The sequence below is a fragment of the Panicum virgatum genome, chromosome 2N, assembly GCF_016808335.1.
Source record: "Panicum virgatum strain AP13 chromosome 2N, P.virgatum_v5, whole genome shotgun sequence".
NCBI lineage: Eukaryota > Viridiplantae > Streptophyta > Magnoliopsida > Poales > Poaceae > Panicum > Panicum virgatum.
Window position 1 is genome coordinate 3,182,544 of NC_053146.1, and position 10,025 is coordinate 3,192,568.

At 49.4% G+C, this 10,025-nt stretch overlaps 2 protein-coding genes across 2 annotated transcripts; one reads left to right on the forward strand and one right to left on the reverse strand.

Annotated features, from left to right (window-relative positions):
- Window positions 1-330: 330 nt before the first annotated feature.
- On the reverse strand, window positions 331-1,158 carry LOC120659136. Its single transcript, XM_039937188.1, has one exon. It carries the CDS (start codon window positions 1,156-1,158, stop codon window positions 331-333), a length of 828 nt encoding a protein of 275 aa, XP_039793122.1.
- A 2,851-nt stretch (window positions 1,159-4,009) lies between these two features.
- Window positions 4,010-9,692, forward strand: LOC120659137 (probable LRR receptor-like serine/threonine-protein kinase At2g16250). Its single transcript, XM_039937189.1, has 6 exons — window positions 4,010-4,185; window positions 5,129-5,257; window positions 5,886-5,908; window positions 6,030-6,363; window positions 9,340-9,372; window positions 9,482-9,692. Exons 1-6 carry the CDS (start codon window positions 4,031-4,033, stop codon window positions 9,690-9,692), a joined length of 885 nt encoding a protein of 294 aa, XP_039793123.1. The 5' UTR covers window positions 4,010-4,030.
- The last annotated feature ends 333 nt before the right edge of the window (window positions 9,693-10,025 follow it).

A 10,025-nucleotide genomic window follows, 5' to 3' on the forward strand; every position in this document is an offset into this window, starting at 1 on the left:
GAGGTACCAGTCGTTGAAGCTTGGCGGAGCGGTGGTGACGCCGGCGGAGTTGAGCGCAGTGTAGAGCGCGCTCATGTCCCAGGTCGACGCGCCGGTGTTCTGGGAGTCCGTCGGGGTTGACGCGTACGCCGGCGAGGGAAACTGGTACGACGGCGCCTGGAACCCCTGTTGAGCCATCATAACCTGTTGCGGCTGGAACGGCGGGCGTGGGCCCAGAACGCCCGTGGCGGGGGCACGGAACGGCATGGGCCAAGCCTGGACGAGGCCGGTCCATGGGTTGTAGCCAGCCTGCCAGGGGGTGTTGGGGAACGGCCTGCGCCGCTGCTGCTGCTAGGACGTGCCGGAGGAGCCGCCGCCGGAGGACTTCTGCTTGGACTTGCCCTTGGACTTCGGTCTCGAGCGGGAGCCCGAAGCGGAGCCACTGGATGGCGCAGGAGGCACGGTCAGAGTCTGGCGGTCGTGGGAGGCGAGCAACGCCTGACCGGCCTCCATCTTGTCATCGTGCTGCATCTGGAGTTCCTCGAGGGCCAAGAAGGAGCGTGCGCTCTGGAAGGTGTGAGGCGGGCGCTTGGAGGTGATCACCGGCTTGACGTGGCGATACTTGGGATTCAACCCGCGGAGAAGGTTGAGCACTTGGCTCGGCTCCGAGACGGGCTGCCCAATGTCACGGAGCTTGTGGGCGAGGCGCTTGAGGGTGGAGCAGTACTTGTCAATGGTGGCGTCGCCTTGCACGATGGAGCGCAGTTCGGCCTCGAGGTAGACGGCACGGTGCAGCTCGTTGTCGAGGAAGAGACCCTCGACGTCGCCCCAGAGGGTGAACGCGGAGACGCGCGGCCTGTAGATGATGTCGAAGACAGTCTTGTTGATGGTGGTGTAGATCCAGTTGACGACGGTGTGGTCGATCTGTTGCCACTCGGCGGTGCGTTGGGCGATGGGCGGCGCGGAACGGACGAAGTCATCGAGCCCGAACTTGCCGAGGACGGACTCGAAGAGAACGCACCACTGCCCATAGTTCGCAGAGGAGAGGTCGAGGAGGACGGGAACATGCAAGCGGATGTTCACCTGCTGCACGACGGCGGCCGGAGCAGGCTGAGGAGCGTCGGGAAGGGGCTCAGAGGAGACGGAGGAGCTGGAGGAGGAGTGTGCCGGCGACGACATGGCGGCGCGTCGCGGCACGCAGGGAGAAGCGGATGCGGAAGCTAGAGAATAGGATCTAGGGTAACTGATACCATGTAGAGAGATTGTAGGATCAACCACGGTTTGTATTGATCACGTTGAACAGCTTATATAGGTGTACAACAACGGCTCATGGAGCCAGTACAAGCGCGGAACGCGCAGGCGAGCGTGGTCACGGCACGTCGTGGGCGCGGTGGACGCGGTCTGCGTGGCGCGCGCGTCGCGGGGCGCGCATAGCACGCACGAGGGCAACGCGGCGATCGGGAGAAGAGCGAGTCCTCCGGGCGATGCAGTTAGCCACGCCAACATTGAGGACAAAAAGCATGGGATGCTCCACAGATACTATAAAGTTTAGAGTGCTATGCTGACTCTGCCTATGAGTTCTAAGTTCAGAGTGATACATCGCTTTTATTTTAGCGAAACAGCTTGAACCCACATAGCATAGGTTGGCACTTTTTTTACTCCAATTTTTTTTCCATAGGTTCCAATTTTGTAGGAGTGAGTTGCATCTGAAGATCGAGCAGGCCACATTTACTATCTGTTTGAAAAGGTTTCATACTTATCCATGGCAGGTAAATGAAATACCAACCACCGCTGTGATTGCTAAAGCCAGAACTGAAAAATCAAAGCCATGAATTAAATTCAGAATTGATTGATTCCCTTTCCTTGTGCCAGCCAACTTTGGAAATATATGCACTAGGATGGTAGTTGAGAACTCTGTACTGCATTTAAGTCTTCACATTAGCTATTTTGTTGAGTGCTCCATTCCTTATATATAGAAATATGTACATGTCTGAATCAAAGGCAAATTCTTGAAACCGAGCCCAGATTCAATGGAGGAGCAGAAATATCATTCAAGAGTGGAGGGGAGGCCATCTGTGTTACGGTATAATGGTAACGTAAGCGCTTGTAGGAGTCGGAGGTGCCAGGAATGCAAAACATTCCCAAGGCTGGCAGCAAGCAAGTTAGGGCATCTCCAACCTACAGACATCTGTCGTCTGTAAGTTTTTGGAATTAGCAACACAGGCAGCTTAGCAGGTAGCTTCTTCAACCCACAGACAATTGCTGTCTATTTTGCTGTCTAATGCTTGGAATGTAGCCTATGATCAACCATGAATACTGTTTGTGTAGACTATTAGCAGCTGTCTATTAGCAGCTGCAAACCGTGAAATACAGGTTGCCAGGTGGCAAAACAAAAAAGAAACAAGAGCGGCATCACTTGCACCCAAACATTCGTGAGTGTAGAGGTCAGAACATTTTACTTCTTTATCAAAAAAAATAACCACCCAAAAGCTAAAACAGCATCGATCATCTGAATATTTTTCAGCAATCAGATTCATACGCATCGATCTCCCGTTTTCAGTTTTGCCCTACATACCGGCATGTCGGCACCACCCGCTCCCAGAGGCAGGTTCTATCTGGACAGAGATTCAGAGAACGATTTGCAGCGCATCACAGAGCGCTTGCTCATCACGGAGCTAAGCAGATTGATTCATACGCAGAAGGCCTTCACTTGCACATGAGCTCTCATGGCTCATGACTGGAGACGCGTGATGGCGTTCGGCTCAGCCCCTGTTGATCTGGCACAAGCCCTCGCCTAGGTGTGATGGTGGCTGGGCACACGCAGGCCGGCATGGTGCGGTCGGCGGCGGTGGCGAGAGACGCCCGAGCTCCGACGCCCAGCAAGCCGACGACCGCGCGCCACGAGCGCTCATCCAACAGCATGTTCGCCGAAGGATCGGGGAGCTCGAGGTGGAGGGCAGAAGGAAGGACGCGGCTGCGCCGACCATGTCAGTCGGCGGCCGGCGGCGAGGGGCAGGGGGCGGACGGTAATACAGTCCGGGGTGGACGGTAAATCAAATACCGTCCACCCTGGATGGTCTGGGAGCCGTCGGATCGGATATATGCCGCTATGATTTGCGGCGTTGGGTAGGGTGGGAAGCGCGGTCCTTGGACCTTTTCTTTTCTTCTTCCTCGCGCGCTCGGCCTCGCCCTCGGCTCGACCGGTCGCCGGCGAACCAACCCCTCGGCGACTCTGGTGATACAAGTAGCAATATCTAGAGCTCGCATGTCGTCAATGGTGGTGGTAGGGTGGTTTCCTTGCAGGATTATATTCGTAGGACAGATGATTGTTGGCAATTGGCATGTTGCTGGTGTAGAGTTGTTCAGAGCCCTGACCTCCAGTTCATCTCTAGTCTGTAGCTCCGTCAATCTTGTGCAGATCAAGGCAAGGGGAAAATGCTGCGGGATAAGCTTCTACTCATTCCATGACCATGGCCAGATGTAGAGGACAAAAAGCATTGGATGCTCTGGCCACAGATGCTACTGAAGTTCAGAGTGCTATGCTGCCTGACTCTGCCTATGAGTAGTTCAGACTTGAGAGTGATACATCGCTTTTAATTTATTTTTGCAAAACAGCTTGAACCCACGCATACCAGAGCGCTTTGGTTACTCTAATTATTTTCCTTGGGTTCCAATTTTTAGGAGTGAGTTGCATCTGAAGATCGAGCAGGCCTCATTTACCATCAGTTTTGAAAAGGTTTCATACTTGTCCATGGCCGGTAAATGAAATACCAACCACCGCTGTGACTGTGACTGTGACTGTGACTGTGACTGTGATTGCTAAAGCAGGAACTGAAAAATCAAAGCCATGAATTAAATTTAGAATTGATTGGTCCCTTTGCTTGTGCCAGCCAACTTTGGAAATATATGCATTACGATGGTAGTTGAGAACTCTGTAGTGCTTTTAGTCTTCGCGTTAGCTATTTTGTTGATTGCTCCATCCATTCCTTATATATAAATATGTACATGCGTCGGAATCAAATACAAATTCTTGAAACTGAGCCCATATTCAATGGAGGACTTGACCAATGCATTACACAAGAATCCTGTAGACACTGCAGATGGCTTGCCCTCGCTGGATTGGATAACTAGACTGAAGATTGCAACTGGTGTGGCTGAGGCTATGTGCTTCCTTCATGATGAGTGTAGCCCGCCATTAGTGCACAGGTATGCCTTTCTATATGATCCAGATTTATAGTTGTTCCATTTGGTACTGCAATGATATGCTGTTGTTGCTTGGTACATCCTAGTATTCAAAACATTATTCGTCCATGTCCTAGTTTTGTTTTGTCCCAACGCTTTGATCATAATCTAGAACACCATGGAAGGACCAGATCCAGATGCCTTCCTTTTCAGTTTTCGGCATCCTATTGGCAAATTAAGGTGACAGTTACATCAAAGACCACAAGAGTTAGGAACAATGAAAAATGTATAATCGTTTAATTTTATAATTGTTAGGGGGTCCCCTTTGTTGCTTTTATGATGACACCAATGCATTTAATGTTATCGATGAACTACTGCTGAACAAAATGAATTTCTCTATGCATCAGTCTTATGTTTATGTATCACTTAAGTAGACTGAATATGCTCTATCTCTGTATATTGACTAGAAGCAACCCAGTATAAAAAAAAACATTTTGGTGTGATTAGCCATTCCTTGTAATTCTTTTTCTTGGAAAAGAAATGTTGCTAGTATGTATGTCTATCTGAACTCATTATGCATTCTTCTGGATCTTCATGCTGTTTACTTTTACTAAAGTCTTGAACAAGTACGCCATCACATTCAATCTCTACCACAGAATTGCATTTGCATTTGACAATTTACCTTCATGTTATGCGGATGCCATCAATCATTCAATGAATCTTTACTTAATGTACTTTGACATTACTAGAAGTAGTCATCTTCTGTTCCTCCTACCCTTTTTGTTTCATTAATTGTTTCAACATCTATCATTTTGACTCGGCTATCCTCTCAGTAGGTGAGTTCAAGTTTTCTTAGTTTATACAAGAATACCTCCAAACTTATGCATGATGCTCAATGCCAGAATTTTCCTTTATGTCACTGTTGACACTGATTTATTGACTACTCGTTTCTTCATTGCAATTGTAGAGATATCCAAGCAAGCAGTGTCCTTCTCGATGATAAATACGAAGTGCGACTTGGGAGTATGAGTGACATATGCGTCCAGCAAAGTGGGGGAAGCCAGAATGTCTTCTCTCGGATATTGAGATCGTCAAAGTAAGATTACTACCTGAACCACATTTCTTCCCTTTTCAGATAAGGCATACGAGAACTGCACTCTTTAATTGGCTTAATTTGTTGGCATTAGGATGTAAGCAGTATTGATTTGGTTACTGAATAAAATAAAGAGTATTCTAAAATAAATATACTCATAGAAGTCATGGTAAAATAACCATCACTTTATTCTTACATATATATTAGTTTACTTAATTTGTCTTTGTAGGCTCCGTTGTATGTCCTACTGCGGTTGTGATGTCTGCCAATACTTGATGTTATCATCACTAGTTTAGTTAAATGATGCAGCAACATGTTTACGGAGTGTGAATTCTGGGAGCATCCGAGCATGCCATTTTTTTCCAGTTAAGGACACATCTATATGGATTTGGTGAAATTGAGCTGAATTTCAGATTCTGTAGCTATGGTTTGCTGATTACAGATAACCAAAGGATTCTGTTTTACGGGAATGTGTTGGTTTTTTTGGTGGTGGCTGATAGTTGGTAGTTCACTGTCTTCTGCTGCTATTATATGTTGTTGAGCGAACTCCAACATTTGTGTGCCTGAAACCATTTTTGTTTTCCTCTGAAGTTGGTAACTGACGTTGGTATCTGACGCTTTCTTGTGGCAGGTCTCTCGACAAGCACACATCAGGTGCGTAAATCTTCCACAAATGCTGCTACTTTTTTGTAATCCATGTTCATCTGAACAAACTCCTTTATTTAGAAAAATGCAATGTCCACAGATTAATTCTAGAACAACTTTGGCATGACAGGTCCACCGGCCACTTGTTCCTACGACGTCCTGTGCTTTGGCAAGGTGCTGCTGGAGCTGGTGACCGGCAACTTCGGCATCAGCGGGTCGAACGACGCCGCCTCCGAGGAGTGGCTGGCGAGCACGCTGAGCAAGATCAACGGCGGCGACCAGGCGAGCATCACGAGCATCATCGACCCGCTGCTCGTCGTCGACGAGGACCACCAGGAGGAGGTGTGGGCGGTGGTGATCATCGCCAAGACCTGCCTGAGCACCAAGCCCTCGCGGCGGCCGTCGGCGCGGCACGTGCTGCGCGCCCTGGAGAGCCCGCTGCGGGTGGTCCGGCAGGGCTCCGTGTCACACCCCAGAAAAAAAAAAAGAGGAAAAAGAAAATGAAAATCCCCGCCGGGCCCACCTGTCAGCCCTTCACTCTCCTCCTCCTCTGTTTTCCTCCGTGCGCCGCGGCACGCGTCGTCGCCGGCGTCCATCCTCGGCTTCCGCGCCACGTGCCGGTCATCGTCGAGTCCCGTGCCGCCCCTTCCCTCTTCCCTCGCCCCTCTCCTTATCCGCGTCAAGGCCGGCCCCCGTTCCCCTTCAAACCCTAGCCCCCACCACCATTTGTGCCGCCGCCGAGCTCCCGTCGCCGCCTCGATTCGCCGCCCACGGTGAGCCGCGGCTCAATCCCTCGCGTGGGGAGCGTCTCCTCGCTTCCCTCGACCCGTTCCACCCCTAACCCGGCCCCCTCTCCCTCCCTGCAGAGCTCTCGGCGGAGCTTCGCTGCCGGCGCCGCCCGTCGTCGTCGCGCAGCCTCCTCGTCGCCTCTCCTCGCCGTCCGTCGTCGGGGTGAGCTATGCGTCGCCCTAGAACACGCCATGCCCCTGCCTCTTGCCCCGCTCCGGCTCCGGTCCGCCGCCGCCGCTTTGCGCCGCCGCCGCCGTCGCGCACGGCGTGCGCGCGCGCGACCCGTGCCGTGGCCGCGCCCACGCCGCGGTCAAGGCCCGGCCTTGCCTTGACCCGGCCTGGGTGGGGCGCCTGCCCGTGGGGCCCGCCTGTCGGCCTCTAGCCTGCGGGTGTGGTCCGGCCCGGGTACACCTAGCGATTTAGCTAGGGTTTTATTAGGTTTAGTTTTGCTGCAAACTTGCAAAATCCATAGAAAATCATGTGTAGCTCCAAAAATTGTGAAACTTGTTTTGTTGGATTCCTCTAGCTGATATCTACTTAGGAAAAATATTGTTTTGCATGTTACTTTGTTGTAGATTTATTTATAGTTTTATCTTGCAAAAGTGAGTTTATTGCTTAGTTATTTGTGTACTGCTTGAAAAATGTCAAACTAAATTTTGTTAGACTCCTTGTAAGGTGTAGTTTCCAGTAGTGCAACTTACTCATGTGTTTCCTTGCTGTTGGTTAGGGATTTCATTTCGATTTCATGCTTGTTGTCCAAAATGTGGTTTATTATAGAACTTTTTGCTGGAAAGTGAGAAATTAGTAAAACCAGTTTTGTTAGCCTTATGTTGCTTCCTGGTTTCAAAGATAATTTTCTTAAATTTGTTTAGTTCAGTTTGCATGCCTTTTTCGATTTATCTTGTTTAGAGTGGCTGAAAGCTAAAATATTTACGGTTATTTATAGGAAATTGCTTTTACTGCATAATCAATTTTCATGAGTTCTTTGCATTGTCCTCTGCATGCTCAAATTGTTTCATGATTTATTCTTGCTGTTTAGTTCATTCTTTAATTCATGCATCGCATTCATGCATTTTAGTGACCGGACCGTCGGAGAACGAACCCGTGGAACCCGCCGAGTCCGTGGAGCCTGAACCCGGAGCCCCGTTCGTGGTCGAGTCGGAAGTTAACCCAGGCAAGCAGCTAAGCATGAATCCTTGCTCCTATTTAATCTGACTTAACTAGTTATCTCACCGGGTAATATGGGGTTATATATAGTATGTATGTATTGCATCCTTATACCGAATTTCCTGCATTATCTTCCTTGAATTGTTAACCATGTCCTTGTCACTTGCTAGTCAGTAATAACTTAATTTGACTATATGCTTAGCCCTGCTTAGAATACTTATCTTGCTTGCTAGAAAGGAATGGATTGGAGTACCACACTTACCTGTTTATCCTTGATCGCACTTGAGCCGGGGCAAGTATAAGTTGGTAGTATCGAGATTCGAGCGGAATGTTAGGGCCTAGAGAATGAAGTCACATGGGCATAGTCCGCTTGGATCGATTAAGGACCGAGTGGACGACGTCGGTTTTGAGCACTTTTCCGTGCTATCACATATCCAATATAATGGAACGGATAAGCCAAATACCTTCTTTGACTTGATCATTGGGGCCCGGTCCCAGATGCGTGGCCAACGGGCTATGCAGGGAGGCTTAGCAGGTCCCCGAGTGGAACTTTGTGTAGGAAAATTTAGAAATGTCCTCGGTGGAACTAAGTCTCCACGCGCAAGCTGGGCGTACCCTCAACGGTTGAGCCTTGTTGGGAACGGTTGACGCGAGTATCCCCTTATCCAACTCTGGCCAGTTGGGTGAGTCGCATATTCCTCGCGCCGTGTGGGTAAAGTAGTACACCCTTGCAAGGTTATAATCAATTCGAATTGCCGCGCTCTCGGTTATGAGCACGCTCTTTAACCCATGAACTCCTCATAGATTATCGTTTATGATGAGAATGGTTCTTGTTACAGCTATGAACAGTTATAGTTTGTATTACTCTCTTAATCAACTAAAATTGTTTGGGGTTGGGCAAGATTAATTAATTCTGCTAGGTGATAGTGTAAAGAGCTCATGCTTATGCAATAATTACTTAACCTTAAAGATTTTAATTGAGCCAATGCATGATCCTTGCTTATTTAATCGCGTAAGTCTTGCGGAGTACCTTTTGTACTCAGGGTGCTTTCTAAACCTAGTTGCAGGTGAGCCGGAAGTGGTGTTCGGCCACTTCTACCCCGCTGACCCGAACGCGGGGGAAGAGTAGGTCGTGGTGGCTGTAGTGATGTCCTTGAGCAAGGCATCATTACTTTAGTAAGTTTTATCGTAGCTGAGCTTCAGGAGAGCATGTATTTTCAATAAGCTCTAAATCTCTGTTTAATACGACTCGCGTGAGCCCAAGGCTTGTAAAGTGAAGCTTGAAACCCACCTATATTGAACTTGTAATATTAAGTTTCGAACTCTGGTTTTATATAACTGCTCTTTGTGGATTGTTGGCTATGTATTCGATTGTATACGGTATGTGCATATGCTGATTCTGGGCGTATGTTGGAGCACATACCGAGACTACCGGATTTGATATTATTTTGAATGAATGACGTGTCGGTTATTCGTGTCTCTAGATGTGGGATAACACGTGGCACACTCTACGGCAAGTACGTGTTAACTCTCATCTGGGTGATAATGACCGGCGGTTCGTTTAAAATAGTATCAAATTGGGCGGTTCTCACACTCCGCCCGGTCCAACTCGGCGCGGCTGCGGAGCTCGTCGTCGCGGAGCTCGTCGCAGTCCGTGTTCCAGGGGAACCACCACCACCGGGCGCACAGCCTGGACCGGCGGCACTCGGCGCGGTCCCACGGGAGCGCAGGCGGAGGGGAGGGGTCCTTCTCGTTCTCGTTCAAGAGGGCCGCGGCGGTGACGGAGGTCGCGCCGGAGCTGGCGGCGGCGCTCGACGAGGATGCCGTCGTTGTGTAGCGTTAGCGTGTAGGGTGGGCGCCCCCCATTTCTCGGTTCCTTTTCACAGGCATTCCTGATTTTTTTTTCTCACGTGATATCGTCACATCGCTTTTGTGTATAATTTGTTGTTGTCTGATGCGTTCATCCGGTACGGTGTTCCAACGTGACCAAAAAAATTGTGCATAGAGAGCATGTTTCAAATATTTTTGGGTGATTTTTGAACTTGTTTTGAGGATGTGTTTCTCCTCTTTCTAGCGTGCAATTGGCAATTGAAAACGAAATTAAGATGTGCAAAATAGGCCGCCGCAGGCGCACAGATGGAGATGGCTGCCTGCCCTGTCCGGTCTGGAG

Coding starts and splice junctions, on each gene's coding strand:
- LOC120659136 (XM_039937188.1), bottom strand. CDS start 1,158: ATGTCGTCGCCGGCACACTCCTCCTCCAGCTCCTCCGTCTCCTCTGAG.
- LOC120659137 (XM_039937189.1), top strand. CDS start 4,031: ATGGAGGACTTGACCAATGCATTACACAAGAATCCTGTAGACACTGCA. Junction 4,186..5,128: donor AGCCCGCCATTAGTGCACAG/GTATGCCTTTCT, acceptor TTGCAATTGTAG/AGATATCCAAGCAAGCAGTG. Junction 6,364..9,339: donor GTGGTCCGGCAGGGCTCCGT/GTCACACCCCAG, acceptor TCGTGTCTCTAG/ATGTGGGATAACACGTGGCA.